Source organism: Eubalaena glacialis, chromosome 15, assembly GCF_028564815.1.
Source record: "Eubalaena glacialis isolate mEubGla1 chromosome 15, mEubGla1.1.hap2.+ XY, whole genome shotgun sequence".
Classification (NCBI taxonomy): Eukaryota; Metazoa; Chordata; class Mammalia; order Artiodactyla; family Balaenidae; genus Eubalaena; species Eubalaena glacialis.
The window spans coordinates 19,967,480-19,987,274 of NC_083730.1; the positions used below are offsets into that span (position 1 = coordinate 19,967,480).

The following is a 19,795-nucleotide window of genomic DNA, read 5'->3' on the forward strand; positions in this document are numbered from 1 at the left end:
CATTGTCTTGGTGCCAAAAAATATCCGCAGCGGCTGTCGCATTCTAGTACTGGAGGGTTGTCTCGAAAATTCTGCAGTGAACGCGCCGGGTTTGTTCATCACTGCTATCTCTTTTAAATATTGGAAAAATAGAATCTTGAGCTCTTTCAAAGCTCCGTTGTGATCGTGGGGACGGGGGGAGGTCGGTGGCGAAGGATGGAGGAAAGAAGCTGTCCGCGCCAGCCAGTGGGTATAAATGACAAAAATCCATGCCTGACATAGAGTAAACACACATATTTAGGAGCTTTTGTGTTCGCGAGCACAGATAGTTACTTAAGAATCCTACTCAAACATGTTATCAGCGCTCTTGAGAATTTTATTATCTGAAACAAATGTTCCCGGACATTTTAAGCAGAAGACCAACGTCAAGACCATAGCTAATTTTTAATGGACAATTTACACAAAAGATGTATATTTTTTTTCCCTTGGAAATGAGGTGTCATTGTAAAATGGCTGCTTTTTGTCATTAGGAAATTAGAGGAGTAGATATGATAGGTTTGAGAAGGTGCTTGGGTTTATCCACAGTCCCTGATTATTTTGCTCCCAAACAGAGGTTTGGGCTCTGAGGACAGATTTATAGTTGAATTTGGGAACAAAAAGATGTAATAAAAGTTAAAGGCTTACACTATCAGAATGAAATGTGTTCACTCAGGATCTGTGGAGCGATCTATTTGATGGTAAAAGTGGATGCTACAGATGAAATCTTTACAAGGAGCATAATCCTTAAAAAAAAAAAAAAAAAAGGGAAAAAAAAGTGCACCTCCCAGCCTCCTGCTGGCTGCGCTGCCTCTTTGGTACCTCACAGACTTCGACAGAGTCCTGGACGGGTGCCCATTGATGTCATGGAAACACTCAAATTACTGAGAATGATTCATGTCTATGCTGGTCTCTTATCCTCCCCCACACAAACAGGAGTAGATTTTTAACCCTGACAACTTGTAATTTGCAGTGGGTTTATTTTTGTATCTGGATAAATATTTTTTAACAAGCAAAATTAAGATTAAGCAGTCTGTATGTGATATGATAGTAAAGAATGCTGGGGCTTTGCAGCCAAGAGTGCTTTGGGGACTCTGTGCGGCATGAATGCATGCTCTGATCATCCCTCCCTCCCCGCCTCTCCCTTCCTGCCCCCCCCACCCCGTTCTTTCCCAGTCCACCTCTCCCTCTCGTTATTGTCCTCCCTTCCTCTCTCTTCTCTCTCCCACTTCTTATTCATGCTCTCTCTCTCTCTCACATCCTTACTATTTGCATGGACCCCTTTTACCTTTAAGAGAATGAAAGGAATAGACCTAACTTATATATATATATGAATTGAGACAAATCCTAGTAGGAAAATTCATCTCTCCAGGTCTATGTGCTGGAGTTGAGTTGGGAAATAATGCCAGGTGGTGAAATTCTTCTATAGGGGATAGCTTCCGTAATTTCTTCTAGAGAAAGAAATAGATAGCCTTTCTTCCTTCCAATTTTTGGAAATTACCAAAACAGGACACTAGATGTTCAAATTCCTAGGAAGTCAGAGTAAATTCTACCTCATCTATCTTCTTTCTCTCTGTTTTGTCTGCCTTTCTACTGACCTCTCTACCTGCCTTTCTATTTGCTAAACAAGTGAATATTAGGTCAAAGTGAATCATGTTGTGGTTGTCTGGAAGCTTTGTAGATGCGAGAGCTTCAGGAAGGACGTACATCATTTGATAGCTCCTAAAAGGTAGAGTTTTTTTCTGTTAGTAATATTTATAAAGAGAAGTTAAAGACTATAAGTAGCTTACATCTGACTTACACAGAAGAGTAAATATGTCTTTATGACCATTTCTACTTCTGAAACAGGCAAATGCATCTATTCTTTAATGCAAAATCTTCATACAGTGAAAGGTATTCTCTTAGACCTCCCAGGACTGACAGTCCTTGAGATGGTGTCCTGTTTCATTGGAATTGAAACTGATATGGGCATTGATTTTCTACTTTGCACTGAACACTATACCAGGAGTTGGGCGGGGGGAATGATTTCCCAAGTTTGAGATTCACTGAAGTCAGCGGAAAAGGTAATACTAGGGAAGAGGGTTAATGTTAAGGCTCAGGTTTGGCTTTCTTCAAAATCATCTTCCATTTTACATACATAGTGACTTACATACAAGGTATGCCTTTGACCAGATATAAGATTTATCAAAGACACATTCTTTGTGTGGTGTCAGGAAGGCATACTCTAACAGCATTGTCATTGAACTAAAAGATTACAATGAACATTGTTACTTCTAACATTTATCCTAACTTGAGTTGAGGGGGGAAAACTTGGGCATTGTACACTTCAAAGGATCCATTCAGCCCCTCAAAATACTAGTTTTGAATTTTCCCATTGGAGAAAAGAATAGTATAGTCCTGGGTAAAGAGGACAATGTACCTTAAGCTCTAGTCTTGAAGGAAAACAGTATCCTTCAGTCTTGGGTGGGGTGGGCTTTGTGTTCTGGGCACGTGGGCGGCACTAGCCCTTTTTAATGTCCTGGTATGGATTGTTTTCTGTAAGGACTCTTTACATGTCACTAGGTGTATTCTACTGCTTAGATCTCTTATAATGTGGTTTCATTGTCTTCCTTGCTGATTATTAAGGCTCAACATACTTTTAAAAGAAACAAATGAGCAGCCTTGATTTCTACCCTTAGATATGGCCAAATAGCATCTGAGCCTTTATCTATCTCTGTAGAGCAGTCTACAGATAAGAATTGGGTTGTTAGAATTGGTACAAGACATTGACGTTCCATTATCCCTTGTTCTACTGGTAGAATCTGAAGCTGGGTTCAGAGTGGGCAATTTTTCAAAAGCCCTCTTTCCGAAATGTAAATTCCATGATCATCTTTATCATGATGGACTTTACTCCTGGGAAAGGGAGTTTAAATAAAAGAGAGAGAGAGAGAGAGTCCCAGAATTTTGAATAGTTTCTTTGCTTTATTCACCATCTGGAGAGCCCTGATTGATTAGCTTTGGCCTCACCATTAAGTGTCAATATAATCAATGGGAATGACTAGGCTAGGGTCATTACATAGATAATTTGCCTGCTGTGTAAATAAAAATGAAATTGTGTAAATTTTGTGAGAGAGAAAGAAAGTGAAAATAAGGAATGACAATTTGTTTGTTAGAGAAGTGGAGGCCATTGGAATGACAGTTTTTGGAAGTGTGGAGCAGTTTGGCTAAGAATAGGAATGAAGGATATTTTTTTTCCAGTTTATCATAGCCAGAGTGAGGAAGTGTTATTCCCTGTCTTGCTTGTATACATTGCCAGTAGTGCCTACTTTACGTATGTAAACATCGGGGAAGAGAAGTGGATGTCTGTTACCTGGAGGAGATTTTTTTTTTTAAGGAAAAACACAATTTACACTTTTTTTGTTGTTTCTCTTGGCAGGTAAAACAGAAAGGGGCTCCTACTCATCTTATGGGAGAGAATCAAATTTACAGGGTTGCCACCAGGTAAGTGAGAATCTCGCTTTGGGAAAGGGTTGAGAGAGAATGAACCTGGTAAATCACTTTGTTTTGTAAATTAGATGATGCATTTTAGACTGTGGCACTAATGCACTGAAAGTCTGCCGATGCCTGTCTCTTTTTAAAAAGTAATGAAATAACACGGAGCGTGGAAGTCATAAACTCCTCATCGTATCAGAATTGTATTCACTGGCTTGTTGTTATTTTTTTAATCCATCAGCCGGTACCAGTGGCACTGTTTGCAAACCAGCGATCTCGGGTAAAGTGGTTCTATCAAAAGAGTTTATTTGCAATTAAGAACTTAAGAATTTCTTACACTGCAAATGCTCCGTGCAGCCATGTGTCAGGTCCTGGGTTCGGGTGGCTACTGCCCTAAATTATAGTTTTCATAGGGGCTGTAGGATGTTGTGTGAAAACAGGGTTGTATTGAGGGATAAAAATGTCTGTGAAAATATGATTTGTTGTCCCTTTTTGTTTCTGAATTGTTTTTGGCTGGAAGTCAAGGCCAGCAGGCTAACAGCAAAGCCGTCTCAAGGGAAGCATGCGTGAGCTAGAAAAATAAGAGTACTTTAATTAAATAATAAAATGCCAGTGTCATACAAAGGTATAGCATGTGTGTGTGTGTGTCTCTCTCTGGGCACTCTGCATTTGCATACTTTCAACTCTCCAGAGAAAGCCCAGTTCTAAAAATACTATCCATAGCCAAAAGTGTAAGCTTTGTTTCAAGACAATTGAGTTTTTATAGACGCTTTCTTTTTAATTTCAGTATCGGTACTAATCACATGTTTCAAATCTTTTTTTTTTTTTTTCTCTCTAAAGATTTAGACTTTCTTTTTCTAAAGGCATTGGTTTCTTACTTTGGAAAACTCTTGATAGAATTTACTCATCCTCTTTCAGATTCAAAGCTTTCTAGTGTTTTATTATTCACCCAAACAGAAATGTACATTCTTTTTGTGCTGGGAAGGGAATGCTTGCTCTCCTGAACCCTCTCACCCTCCCGTTTTCTTTACTGATATGGAAAAAAATCCATTTTGATTTTTTTAAAAACAACCTGTTTCATGGATCCTGGAAAACGTAAGCAAACAGTTTTAGTCATTAAATAGAGCCTGCTCGAGAAGGTTTCCTTGAGGTATCAGTCAGGGATCACAAAAGGTGGAATTCTGGTGGAGTGGTGGTGTTTGGTTTTGTTTTGTTTTTTCTGGATAGATTTGCATTTTTAAAGTTTACTTCTTTGGCCCAGCCATCCGTTCAGTCATACTCGGCATCTGAAAGATTTGTTGTGAGGAGGTGAACGGTGCTGGGTTAAGAGCTCCTGCTGCACAAGCTACAGAGTACAGTTTATGGCAGTTTGTTTGGAAAGAATTCCGCAGGAAAGAAATTTACAGCCATTCCAGCACAACGGAAACATCTTTGGAATGTGAGTGCAAATGTGCGGGGTAGATAGCTCGGCAACCAGCCTCCTAGCGCCGAGTCTCTGGTGTAAAGCTCTCAATTCCTGCGCCTGTTCCTGTGTATCTGGTTTCTCAGGGTCAAGGCAGAGGCCGTTTGAGTTTTGGGGGAGAAGAAAGTTGACAACATCCTTCCTGTTCACTGATGGTCATGGCAGAGGTCTCTGTTTTCGACGGGCCTCTTTTTCTGGTCAATGAGAGAATAGGCTTCCTCGCCCCTGTATCCTTTCTTCCTAATAGGAATTGGCGTGATTCCTCCCAGACACAAAGATTTCCTCTGCTGAGTAAGCGCGAGGCCCCTTAACTTGTGAAAGCATCATCCAGACCGCGTGAGTCTGTCAGTGTATGTGCTGGGACGCAGACCCTCCCTCGGTTTGTGGGCAACACTTCCCTCGGGTGAGACTGAAGTTAATTTTTTTGGCAGACACAAGGTGAGAAGTGGAAAGGGGCAGAGGGTGGGCTAGAGGTGGACGGACGGGCGTGCGACGGCTGAATGTCTGGGCCTGGGGAATGTCTCCTCGTGAGACATTTGTGTCCAGGCAAATTCTGTTGTATACAGGAGTACGGCTGCATCCGCTTTTCTTAACAAGTCTTCATAATATAGCCGTGGAGTGTGGAGATTCTTTCATCCTTATTTCTGCTTCATGAGTGTGAGTCTTGCAAGGACCGACTCTCTCTTTGCTTAGCCTGGGCTCAGCAGTGTCCATAAACGGTGTGATCACTTAAGGAGAAAAGCGAGGAGTCCAATTTTGGAAATTCCCTGATTGAGGAAATCGGGGCTGGAGAGGGAAAGGGTACATATTTTGAATTTCTGCTTTCGGTGAAATCTGAGACTAGAACAGACCCTAGTGTATCTTCCAGTGAGTGAGTTTCTCTTGTGCCGAATTGTTTTTTTGAATCCCTGTCTCCAACACCAGCTATGCAAACCCAAAAGAAAGGCAGAGTCTCGGTGTCTTGGGCTTCAAGTCTAAATAGCAGATCACAGCTGAACCGATTCCCCACTGTGTGGCAAGGTGAGTGACTCGTGGAGAGGCAGCTTTTTGTTTTCTCGTGTTTACTACCTTATAGAGATGCTGGATGGAAGTCCTTTAGATGCTGTGCCCTGAGGAGCTCCCAAAACTGCTTTACCGTATTACAACAGTGTATCCTGTGGACTTCCAGGGTTAAGCACTGTTACGTATGAACGTGCTTCTTCCAGTTCCAATAGCCTTTTGTTTGGTGCAGAGAAATAGTGATGGTAAGCAACAGGTAGCCAAATGCTGTCCTGGAGAAATAAATTATTATTTTGGAATGTTTGTTGTTTCAGAATGCACCAGGTTAAAAAAATATATATCCGTCATGTGTCTCTTGAGGATGTACCACTAATAGCGATAGACATGGGACTTTTTAAAAGTGGGTGTCTTAGTTGAGAAACAAAAGCCGGCAGGTTCTTTATTAGCGATTAAATTGTTTTCATTGAAAATAGTAATGGGATAATATGAATTCATTAATGCACTTCCATATAAAATTTTCAGAAATGAACTCGGTGACTTTTTCAGCCTTTTGAAATTGTATAGAAAATAAACCCATAGAAACCAAAGTGGCCAAACGGACTTTTTTTAGTTCTCACTAAATATGGCAAAACTAATTTAAATCAAATTGGAGTACGGAAATCACACCCAGGCTTGAAATGTTCTTGCCAAATTGCAGCCTCATACTACTTTTTTTTTTTACTGGCAGGGAAAATAAAATTTATAATGGAAAGTCTGACAGAAATGAAAATGAGGGGAAATAAAGTTTTTCGCAGGATAGTCCAATCTTAATACGATAACCAATAGCTAATACCTAATGGGCATCACGGTGCATGACAAAAGGGAACAAATGTCATTTACTTTTGGCCTCTTTTGCTGCTTTGAATAGGATGTTTGGTAACTGCAAACTTTTTTTGTCTTTTTTAATCTTCCCCGAGATCTATTGCTTTTGAATGAGGTGGTGATGTCAACACAAATGCTTGGTATTAAGGCAGAAGTTTTCCCCTTAAATGGAAGTTGAGTATTGATTATCAGGAAGTGTTTGTCTTTTCTTTCTGGGAGATAACTCAAGTCTAAAGCAACGGTTTCTTTATTAGTATCTCCTGGGCAAGGTTTTGTGTATGTGTGTGTGTGTGTGTGTGTGTGTGTGTGTGTGTGTGTGTGTAATATGTGGAGAGCTGTGCCCTATCTGAGACCAATTAAAATCGCATCTTATGAGTTGGGCCTTTGCGTTTCTGACAACTCCCCAAGTGATTCTAATGTGCAGCTAGGTTTGATGATTTCCTAGAATGTTCTATAGGAATCTACTCTATTTAAAGACTTGTGTTCAAAATCTAGTGTTGCCACTGACCTTGAAAAAGCTTTTAGATTTCTTGCCTTAATTTGATTATTCAAGACATGGGAATATATTGCATATGTACTTCATTTAAAAGGCAGTGAAAATTAGTGATATTCTGAAAATCAGTAAGATGCCTCGAAATCTTTATACAAAACCCCACAACTGAATATCCCAGCCCATATCTTGTTTTCTCTAGTGAAGTCCAAGGCTCTAACCTTATCCACATTCTTTTTCTTTCTCAGCAAGTAATCAAATAGGACTATGCTGATAAAGTTATTTGATGTTTAGATCTTAAAACTGACGGGATTTAAGAATTAGGCCTAATCTCAGATACCTTTGTTAAATTGCAGAAACTTTGCAGCTGTAGAGGACATGTAAAGGTCTTCTCTGTATGTGATTTAGTGTGCTCACAAACCAAGTTGTTTTGGATTCATTGAAATTAAACCTATGTAGTTGGTTCTGAAATGAATTACACATTTAAGAATGGATTTTTTTTCTTTTAATTCTTTTTATTTTTGATACAAAAAGAATTACAAATTCCTTAATTGTAAAACTTTTGGACCCTTCCGGTGTTTCTTATCTGAAGTCAAAAATAGGAAGGATATACGCAAAAAAGCTGTGAAGTCCTTTGTCTCTTCTTATGAAAATGGCTATTTAGGTCTTGTGGAAGCAGAATACATCTTGGTTTTTAACTTGGCGTTATGGTTAAATGTTTGTTTATAGTGTGCCGTCATTCATACCTGGTCCTACGTAACCTTCCTCGCGACCTCTTCCATCCATGTATTTGCCTTAGCGCTCTGCTTTGCCTTCATGGTGCTTTTTGAATGTGCCATTATTGATGTTTGTTGAATGCTGGTCTCCATCCAGAGTCTGTAAACTCCCGGAGGGCAGGGGCCAGGTCAGCTCTATCTTGCCCTATATGAATTCTGTACCTGGCAGGGTGAGGATAGTGATGACCTGAGGCTTATTTCCCCAGCATCACTTTTAGGAATCATTTTGAGAGAGAGAAGGCTGAACAGCAGTGTGTGAGAACCATATAGTGAACAGCGTTTTCCTGTCTCCGAAAACCAGAAATCATACCCTCTTAAAGAAAGTCCTTTGGAAGCCCTTCCTTCGAAAGTGCAGTGCAGACCCTGGAATGACATAGAGGTCAGATCCTGGAGAGTCACTCGTCACTGACTTTCTTGGCGTTGAGTACTAGCCTGGTGGCCTCACTGTTCTAGGTCTGAAGGTTCCCAAAGGAGGGAATTGGAGATGTTCTTGGTTTCCTTCTGGTGGGTGCGTTATTGGAACCAAAGGTCAGACACCAGGCCTGTCGTTTTTGAATTTGCTGGTGTGGACGGTGTGACAGAATATTTTAAATCACGATGGTGTCAGAAATCACAGGGACCAAATCTGCAGGGTGATGCCATCGGGACTCTGCCCCCAAGCACTGTTTTTCGGTCAGCAGCTCCTTTGTTTTGGGGGCATTGCTATGGGTATGCCCCTCTCCCGACAGCCACCCAACACACACCAAAGGGGAGAATGGAGCCATTTTTTCACTGTGTTGGTTAACAAATATTTTTTGGCCCTCAAGTGAAGTGTTAGGTATAAGGGGGAAAAACAAAGGAAAGGTCTTGTATACCCTCCCTTCAATCCCCACCAGCAGCTTTCTGGACGTTAAGGGGGAGAATCAAGCACCATTTATTTAATTTACAAAATTTTCTTTAATCTTATATAGTATTAAATTTCAAAAACTCAGAAGAGTTGAAAAAAAATAATACAATGAAGTGCCACTTAAACAGTTGTTAATATTTGTTATATTTGCCTTGTGTGTGTGTATGTGTAAGTATATATATTTTTCAGTGCACCGTTTTTAAGTGGCAGATCGAATAAGATTTCACCCCTAGATTTTTCATCATGTGTCTGAAAATTAAGAACACTCGCCTATTTAACTAAAATACTGTTATCACCCCTAAAGAAATTAACAATAGTTTCCTAATCTAATACCCAATCCAGATGAAAATTTCTTCATTTGTCCCCATGAAGGTGTCTTTCATAGCTCTTTTTCCCCCCAGGCATTGAATTTATGCATTGTATTTTGCTTCTGTGTCTCTTTAGAATTTCTTTTAAACTAGAACAGTTCCTGTAATTTTTTAAAAACTGATATTTACCTTAAAGAGAGCAGGCCAGTTGTCTTGAAAAACATGTCCCCTACTTGAACTGTTGGATTATTTATTGATGGTGCTGTTTAATTTGTTAATCTATCACTTGTCTTGCCTACAAATTGAAAATTAGGCTTGAAAGGCTGATTCAGACGGAAGTTAAACATTTTAGCCCGAGTATCTCATAGATAATGCTATGTGCTTCATACTGCGTTTCATCTGGAGGCGTATAATGTCAAGATATGTTGCTATTGGTAACACTGACTTTAACCACTTGGTAGAAGTGGAGACCCCCAGGTCGGTCCATTGTAAAGAAACCTTTTCCCCTTTGTAATTAGCAAACAATCTTTTTTTCTTTTTTAACATCTTTATTGGAGTATAATTGCTTTACAATGGTGTGTTAGTTTCTGCTTTATAACAAAATGAATCAGCTCTACATATACATATATCCCCATATCTTATCCCTCTCGCGTCTCCCTCCCACCCTCCCTATCCCACCCCTCTAGGTGGTCACAAAGCACTGAGCTGATCTCCCTGTGCCATGCGGCTGCTTCCCACTAGCTATCTATTTTACATTTGGTAGTATTTATAAGGTAAGCTGGGACGAAGTGAGCAAACAATCTTTGTGTTTATACTTTAGCACTGGGCATAGATCCCTGTTCCCCAACAATTTTTTAAAAAATTATTTATTTATTTATTTATTTATTTATTTATGGCTGTGTTGGGTCTTCGTTTCTGTGCGAGGGCTTTCTCTAGTTGTGGCAAGCGGGGGCCACTCTTCATCGCGGTGCGCGGGCCTCTCACTATCGCGGCCTCTCTTGTTGCGGAGCACAGGCTCCAGACGCGCAGGCTCAGTAATTGTGGCTCACGGGCCCAGCTGCTCTGCGGCATGTGGGATCTTCCCAGACCAGGGCTCCAACCCGTGTCCCCTGCATTAGCAGGCAGATTCTCAACCACTGCGCCACCAGGGAAGCCCCTCCCCAACAATTTTTGACCTGATGGTTTTAGCACGCATTGATGACACTTGCCTGAACCAGAGGGTTTTGAACTAGTGATTTTTTGAAAACTCCATCATTCCTTCTACATTTATAGCTGACATTCTTCTTTAAGGAGCTTTAATTTCATTGTTCATTTCAGTGCTGTCAATTTCAGTGTTCATACATATACAAGTATAATGTTAATAATCCTTGTATTAAATATGGTTCCTTACCTGGAGGAGACTGGAAGTATTAAAGCATCCTTCAGATTTCTTAAGGTATAGCTTATGGCTCAGGCTAATGGTCAGAAATGCTTTAATTGCAGGAGGAAAGATGTGATTATAGGCTATGTTTCCTTGTACACAAACTCTAGTATTCTTTTGCTGAAATTTGGAACCTTGTGACAATCTCTGTACCCCCAGCTATTAGATTAATCTTTCTGTAAGCACCAAGGTTTTCCTCAAATTCTCAGATTGCTCCTCTATATTTTAGTAATTGTTTTTAAAGATCTCGCAAGGTTGACCATCGGTCGCTGACCGACTGAGTCAAGTGGGTTGCTGTGATGCCCGATGAAGTAGCTCTATCAAGGATCACTGAGATAGTGGATCCATACGTCCACTCACAGCCCAGATATGGCTGATGAGTGAATTTCTAAACCTTAGTCTGGGCTCAATCTAGAGGAAGCTGGGGGGACTAATATTAGGTGCCAGTAAAAACCCCTGGGGTGATTATTATTATCTTCATTTAAGAATTAAGAAAATGATGCTCAGAGAGGTTAAGCAAGCAGACCCAAGATCTCACCCTAACTAAGTTTCAGAGCCAGGCTTTGGACTTTAAAATGCCTGGTTTTAAAGCCAGTGCTTTTCCAACTTGGGTTCCCTGAGGCCCGAGCTCATGGTGAGGTTTCTAAACTCAGAGGTAGGTCTGTATGAGAGCCCATCTGGAAAACCACTTTTGGTAGATTCCAGGCCCACTGGAGAATCTGGGTCTAACACATTGCTTAGAATGGAGTAGCTTCTCAGGGTAAACTGGAACCCTGACCACGGTTGGGAAGGCGGAGAGGAGGGCAGGCCACACAGCTCCTTAACAGCCCAGCCTGTTTTTGTTTTTTTTTTTAAAAATACACCACATGTGCTTATATGAATAATCTATTCTGTAACATCTTCAGAATTAACATGTGCAATTTCATTAAAACCAATGACGATTTCCTGTGACAAGGCTGGGGTAGAATATGCCAATTCACATTTTAGCAACAGCGTGAGCACTTTCTTAAAAATCTATGGGTTATATTTGGGCCTTCCTTTTTGTGCAATGCAGGCAGAATATGGTTTGCAATTACACAAATTTGGATTCCTCATAGATCAAATTATTGTTCCCCAAATACAAGAACTACATAGAAAGTTCTAAAACAATACTTTCAGCAGGCATTTAAATGTGACCCAATAATTTTTTCGATTATGACATTCAACTCACTTTGTCATATATAAAATGACAAATATGTGTTAGAAGTATAGGCAAGTTTTCTAAACAGTTCAGGACAGGTAGCACATAAAAAACCTTTGACATTGCTTTGAGATGATTTATGAGACACCAAAAACATGGTGTCCTCACATCCTAAATGAAATTTCACCAGAATATTCGGATTAACTTCTCTTTTCTTATGAAAAGTATTGAGGGGTTTTTAATAACCACTAGCAATTAGGACTACAGTTCATCTTTATACTTTTGACATGTAAAGAGAAAAGGGAAAATCAGTTAATGACTAAACAAACAATTGACTTAATTGTTTTTGAGCAATTGAGGTGTGCTTGGTAAAATCTAATGCTGAAATACATCTACCCATCCTGTAGAAGTCACTATAGTCCTGTAGCTTCTTTCCATAAAAAAGACAGTAGACTCACAATTCAGCATCAGAAGAATGCTGAATTTCACTTTTCAATATGAAATGGCAGAAACATTTACTCCTCTGTGTGTGATCATGCTTGAAATGGTTCCATCATTAGGAAATGTCTCCTGAAACTCTTAAAACTGAAACCCCAAGTTAAAATAGTGGGAACACTGCAAGTTACCGACAAAACCCCATAATCTTTTTAGAAGTCAATATTTAAGAAAGGAACAGATATTGAGTCTGCTGCCGTGCCTGATAGTGGTAACCTGCTTAGAATTGAAGAACCCCATCCTTTGAAAAATTGTGTGTGTGTGTTCTCAGTGTTTATGTGGATTTCTTTACAGATGCTTTCACTCACAGATAAACTAAACTGAGCTTCCTAAAGCAAGTACCTTTTATGTTCATTGTGTTATTTATTATCTAACAGAAGTAGTTTCTTGGGAGAAGAAAACCGGCACTAATACATAGTTGCATTTGCTTTAGCATTTCTAATACACAAATGTTTTTTCACAGTATGGCACTTATTTTTATCAGACATTTCTTGTGCTTAATAAAGGGAGAAGTCAAATTTTGGTGGGATAACATCTTTAGACTGGCACTTCCCTAGATTTTGTTGAATAGAATATATTATCACAATATATTAACATTCTTATGGTACTTAAGGAAATCTATATATCCCTTCATTTCATTGACCTGTCCCTTCGAAAGACCTCTTCTGGTGAAGGCTTTCTATGACGTTTTAAAAAATACCAAATATATCTTATTTTAACCCACCTCAAAGTCACGTTTACGTGAATTTGGGACGAGAATTCAGTGATAAGAAAGCAATTAAGGGAGAACATCCCTGAGGTTTTTCAAGCAGTGACCATCCTCCAGAGCTCTAGACGTAGGGGGTCTCTGTGTCGGGGTTTGCCCGTGCATGCACACAGAATAATCCGAGCTCATTTGTACCACGATAATGAACAGCAGGGCACTGAATCTTTTCAGTTTTATTGGTATTGTATACAGTAAGTTATTAAATTTCATCTCTGTAATACACCTGCAGTAAAATAACAAAACATCGCTGCACTTAAGGAACATGTGTGTGGTACAATGCCCTCCCCCATCATTTCACCGCCCCCCCCAAACAGCTGCTTACAGATTTCAAGATCCATTGTATATATTCCCTTGAGCCCACCTCTAATAATCGAGACACATCTGCCATTGCAGTATTATAGGCATATGTAGTTTTATTGAAAACTATACCTGTAAAAAAATTAAATAACTCCTACCTCAATTAAATTGGAAAGATACCTTTTGCATATTGCAGACCTCCTGAGACCCCAGCAAGTTCATTTTATTCTTATATTACAAATCACTAAATATGTTATTTTTATTTAGCTAAGTAGCTAGCTCTTATACTCTGATGAAAAGTTACTTTCATTTTTTTCTTACTTTTGTTTTCCTTCTCCCTTCATCTTTACATATGAAAAAAAAGTACCACACAAGCTACAGGAAGGAAACACTGAGTCTGGCTACCATCAACACGGTATAAATAAAGTCAAAGGGAAAGGATCCTAAAATGTACCTCTAATTCTGAAGTGATTGTTAAATAAAAATAAAGGTTACAAAATCGTGATCAAAACCTTAACTCATTTTGTGCTTTAATAGAGATTTTTACAAGCCTCTCTGAGATCCGTTTGATCATCCTAATAGCAGAATAGGAAATAATATGAAGAGGGAATGAGTTAGTAGGTCATACAAGTCTTATATACGTAGATTCCTATTGGATTAAATCCCTTACCTTAACATGTACATTTTGTTGAAGATTGGGTCAGTAATGATGCCTATAAAATAATTTTTATCCAAACAGAAATAATAGTAAAATATTCACTGAAATAAACTAAGCATAACCTTATTCCCACTTAAGGTATGTAAGGTGTCAATATATATTACATGGTTATATGATAGTGAGTATGAATAGTTATTCATCATGAGTTAATCATGCTACTCTTACAGTGAATATCTAAGAAGAAACATTTATAAATTTGCTTCATATAATCATGGAAAAATCTAAAGACAACATGCCGACTCTATGACTAGGAAGAAAACTATATACCCTTTTGGGAGAATATGAAGGTTACTCATTACGTGGTATCATAGAAAGAATGTTTTGTGCTCTTCAGAAGGACTGTATGTGAAAGGGACAGAGGGAATGAGAGCTGGGTCCCTGACCCAAAGTGAGTTTAGACTCAGAAAATATCCTCTTATGACAGTTGAAAGGTAGATGGTTTCACAGGACAAAGTCAGAGAAAAAATGTTAGTGATAGTTGCCGTAGAGAAGAGAGAAAATCAGGTAGCGTTATTAATCACCAGTCCAGATTAAAAATAGTTGCATGTTTCAATGATGAATTTTCTTTTTTTTGATAAGAATATTGCTTAAAACCAGTGGTTATTTGGTTCCATTGGGGGCTGCCTGGACCTATGAGATTTTGTCCAGTCTGTGATCAACTAGGATATTTTCTGCACCTCTTACGTTTCACAGGATTCAAAGCCTAGTGTGGGCACAAACCTGAATCCTAGAGTCTTAGGGTCATTGCTTACAATTAAGTTCTAAAACCCCAAGAGAATCAGAATTCAAGATCTTAGAAGTATTTCAACTTTATAAGTTTTTTTAGTAGAAAAATGCATTATAAATTCTAAACAAATTTTTCACACACAACTCATGCACAACTTAACTCAGGCTATACCACTCCTTTGAAGTCCCCATCAACTCAACTTTTTCTTCCTTGGATGTGATTCACTCCTGTGGAAAGATCTATTACCAGTACTTTTGAACTGTGAAGTCTGTTTGTCACTCTGAGCTCTGCAATTCGGAACTGTCATGTGTACAGTGACTGGTACGACATAACATCAGCGGTGGTAAAAGATTTGCTATGGACAGTGACATGTGACAAAGAAGAATGTCAACAGCTGCTGCTACTGACGTTGTCCCTCAAGGAGTCTTTCTGCATCTCTGCCATTTAACTGTCTCGGCCAAGGAGTCACTAATATGGACCACTTTCTCTCAGTCCTACTCCCACTTAGCTACCAAGTAAGATTTGCTTGAGTATGTTTTCAGAGTGCAAATTCTGGGTGCCATTTTGTCAATGGAAAGAATATTTAAGTTTGGTGTTTCGTATGTCGGGAAAGGGATTATCCTTTGCTTTATTTCTAGGAGAACTTCCTCTCTATTCCCTATGGCAGAAAACACATCCACCCTATCATTCTTGGACTCCAGACTGTCTCCGTTTCCTACTTCATTACAAAGCAGATTTTCATTTCATTATACCCTAGGTAACTGTACTACCCCCTCAAATTTCATAGTATGCCTGCAGAACTACTCACAGAACCAAGATTGGAGGCTCCTGTGGAGTCCATCCACTATGTCCCCTTAGTTACCTGGCGCAAATCATTTGATCAGGGCTCTAGATACTTACGCGTATTGTTCTAGAAATAGAATGCAGACATCCTAGGTCAGCTCTGTAGCACCTCAGTGAGCAAGTCGAACATACCAGAACATTCAACAATACTATATTCCACCACACCTTCAGCTGGGTGTTTAATAAATATTTATCGTCAAATAGCACCCCCCCACACCCCCCAAGGTCATGATATCACTGTCTTGGGAGAGGACTTGAGCTAATAATAGCGTAGTCACCTAATTTGAGGCTCTAACACATAACTTTTCACATTGACATTCTCACATCTATTCGGATATATTTTTCAAGGGGCTAGAGTAAAATCTGGCAGTTACCGATGAGATAATTCACCTCAGGTATTGTGCTTTTGACCTTGAATTTTATTGATTGAACTTCCTCTCAGGATTAGTCTTTCCATCTGTGTCTGTTGGCTCGGTGACTGTCCCCCAGCCACCGTCCTAGATTATCCTGTCTCCCCCACCCCCATAAGCCCTCAGTTTTCAGATTTGGTCAATTCTGCTTCCTACAGCAATAAACCTACTCCGTCCCCCGCATCCCTGTCACCACTGTTGCTGTCTCCACCCCTCCGCTTCCCTCCACCTCCACCTTCTCACTCTCACAGGGCTGCTGGAGTGATTGTCTCCAAAAATCCCCAGTGCTGTTATGCCTTTGCTTAGCATCCCTCCATGGCTTCGGGGACCCAGCCTTAGCGTCTTGAATGGGATTTAGAGAGCCTGGCCCCTGCCTTGGCCTTCAGCCTTGGCCTTCACACTCACCACTCACATCTCATGTTCCAGCCGTACTGAGCTGCTCGCGGTTGCCTTGAGGGCTCTTTCACGGTCCTCTCTGTCTTTACAAGGGCCCTTCCATTGGCCTGGACTATCTTCATCCTGCCTCTCATTCTCCTCTCCTTATATTCCTTTACCAGATAACTCACACTCTGTGTCCAGGATCCAGCTCATGCATTGTTATATCCAGGCCAGAAGGAGGTGGCCCTCCTCTGTGCTTGGGTAGCCTCTGATGCACTGCGCTCTCTCAACAGTTGTCACGCTCTCTACGGGCAGAGAGGGCCAAGGACTAGGCCTGTACTCTCTCCCGAATGCCTCACAGGGGACACTCTGTTTGCTTGAGAGTCAGTGGATGGATGAGTAAGCGAATAAATGAACCAACAACAATAACAAGTTATATAACTTGTGACCCCAGTGGGGTAGGAACTCTTTTTAATCCCCATTTTATTGATAATGAAACAGAGACTCAGAGCGATTTTGTCACTATTAATAGTAAGTGGCAGAGATGGGACTAGGGGACAAAGTCCTTTGGCTCCAGATTTATCATTTTCTCTATTGCTTCTTTATCCCTGGATAAAGTTGGTGAAGCTTTTTGTGATTGCCGGTAGCCCACAGGGTCTTCTCGTAGATGGTTCTAGCTCTCTTCTCACTGTTAACTTAGGTATCATCCAGCTTCCTGCACTGAGACCTCTTTCTGTCAGTAGGAAAGACTGCGTTTCTAAAGAGGATATGATGACCACCACAATCTTTATATCAAGAGCATTGTCCTTCGAGGGCCAAGAAAGAATATTTTGAATGTCTCCCATAAGGAACTACAAATTGCATACGGTGTGGTGCGTATTTCCTGCCTTGTCTGTTACCTGTCAGTGGTAGTACCTCTCTACTCCACTGCTGAAAGGACCATGGTCCACCTGATAATGGAAAGGCTTTGAAGCTCAGGGGTGAATGTAATACCAACTGTGTTTCTGTCACTCAGGTTTCACCCTCCTTCACTGTCCCTGGTCCATCTTGCTTGGCAGAGGGTGGGTAGGAAAAGGGAAGAAGTGGATGAGTTGAGTAGTTAATGGTTTGCTTCTCCCTGTTTCCTGCACAGGATTCTTTTCCTCATAACCTTGAGGTAGGACATGGAAAAAAAATGACGATAATGAGTTTTATCTCTGTGTATAATTTTGAAATCTTTAGGATGGATTGTTACAGTAAGAAAGGACCTAAATGTCACCTGGTGCCCAATGCTGCTTAGTAGCAAATGGGAAACTAAGGCTCAGAGATGTTAAGAGACTTGTCAGCGTCACACAGCAGACTTCATTCATGTGGACCCACACAAAACAGTTAAAATTCCAGTCTTAGGTAACACTGAAATTTTACTTGATGCCTTTGTAGCCTCTTTCTTCCAAAGGGCACAGGGCCACCCTAGACTATGAAGTGATAGCCAGAAGTAGCTGGAAATACATCCTGAAGAAATTTCTAGACCAGTGTCCCTTTGTTCCGCTACCACTGAATCGCACCGTCGCGGAGCCAGAGGATGTTGTTTGCTTGTAAATACTGAGTTTTTGAAATGTCACTGTAACACTGGAAAAACGTTGTCTCAGAAGGTTACCAAAGTGACAGAATCCCGACATTGTAAATATGAGCCAACACAAGTGCTCATAAATGACAGGAATGAAATATACTTGACTAAATCCATAATAATCACTGATAACACTGTTTACCCTCAGTGACCAGGAGCTGTGAACTTGGATAAAAAGCACATGTGAGCAGATATCATTCATGTGTCTGAGCCTCTAGCCATTCCAGAATATTTTGATGGAAAAGATCCCTAAATATGTAAAAGCTTTGCAGTAACTAAGAAGCAAGTGTGCAAGATAGGGTGTCAGGCAGCCCTAATGGAACTGGAGAGAGAGGACTGATAAGACAGCCCTTGTTCTGGTCAGAACCAAACTGTGAGCCCGGTCGAGCGGGAAGGTCAATACTCTTATTTTCAATAGATGTGATTCCTAGAAGGTCCATTTGCCACAAACAAGAGCTTACGCACGTGCCATGTTCTTGAGAGAAAGAAGATGTGGAATGAACTTCGAGATGAAAAGCCTCAGAGCAACAAAGGCAGGATTCCCTGAAAGTCTGAACTAGGCTTGCACTTGAGCAGGACAGTTAAGTGGTCCAACTCCCTCCGGTCCTAATTTCTCTAGAGCCCGGGCTTTTTCTTTTTCTTCTTCTTCTTTTTTTAATATTCATTCATTCATTCATTCATTCGGTTGCGCCGGGTCGTTGTGGCACGTGGGATCTTCGTTGCCACGTGCAGGATCGTTAGTTGTGGCACGCGGGATCTTCATTGCCACGTGCAGGATCTTTAGTTGTGGCATGCGGGGTTTTCATTGCCACGTGCAGGATCTTTAGTTGTGGCACGCAGGATCTTTAGTTGCGGTATGTGGGATCTAGTTCCCTGACCAGGGATTGAGTCCGGACCCCCTGCATTGGGAGTGTGGAGTCTTAGCCACTGGACCACCAGGGAAGTCCTCCGGGCTTTTTTTTAATAATAACTTCCTCCTTTGGGGAAATGATTGCTTTCTTCCCTCTTCTGTTCTAACATTAAAATGGTGCCTGGATGTCAGAGGCTCCAAGAAGAGATGCCTGAGGTGGCAAGCCAGTGTTCCCTTAGCCTCTGTGATGTGGCTACTCTTGCTGTTCCAAGCACCCCTTTGGTCCCCATCTCCCCAGGGGACAGTGGAGACTGCATGACGGCGGGCTGGACCCTCCCAGTATTTCAACTGGCAAAAGAGAGCTCCAGCTGGTGAAAGAGATAGGGGAGCGACGTGGCCCCAGGGGCTGCTCCCATAACTGCTCTGAGCTGTGCACAGGGAAGAACTGGGTTTGCCCGGAATGACCTCCTTGGTTTTCATACGTGTGCAAAATACTTTTTCTTTTTCCTTGACGTACTGCGGTATTGCTTCATTCTTTTTTCATAGTAAGCATCGCTTTCTTAACTAAAAATAAAAGGTCGAATTCAATATTAGAAATACTCAGTGCTGATGAAATTTGGGGAAAACTACAATATTATATATCGCAAACTGACATTTGACCCAGAAATTATAGTGGTTCTGCTTCTTGAATTTTTATGCTTAGCAAAGATTTTGTAAGAGGGAAAAAGTTTTCTATCAGAAGGTGCCCATTTTGGTATTAGCTGGAACGGTGGTGAAGAGTTGGTAGTGATCTGAGAGTCCAAGGCTGTGTGACATTGGTGCATTTTGGTGTCCGTG

General features: G+C 40.7%; 1 protein-coding gene across 16 annotated transcripts in view; it reads left to right on the forward strand.

Annotated features, from left to right (window-relative positions):
* Positions 1-19,795, forward strand: part of TCF4 (transcription factor 4) — a 354,624-nt gene that overhangs the window by 173,986 nt on the left and 160,843 nt on the right. For 11 of the 16 annotated variants that reach the window (XM_061170094.1, XM_061170093.1, XM_061170097.1 and 8 more), the window contains one exon: positions 3,431-3,495. In XM_061170094.1, coding sequence (XP_061026077.1) covers positions 3,431-3,495 — 65 coding nt within the window. Of the gene's footprint in view, positions 1-3,430; positions 3,496-5,157; positions 5,387-5,887; positions 5,969-19,795 lie in introns of those variants that run through there. The other 5 variants (XM_061170103.1, XM_061170110.1, XM_061170111.1 and 2 more) reach the window with 4 other exon arrangements.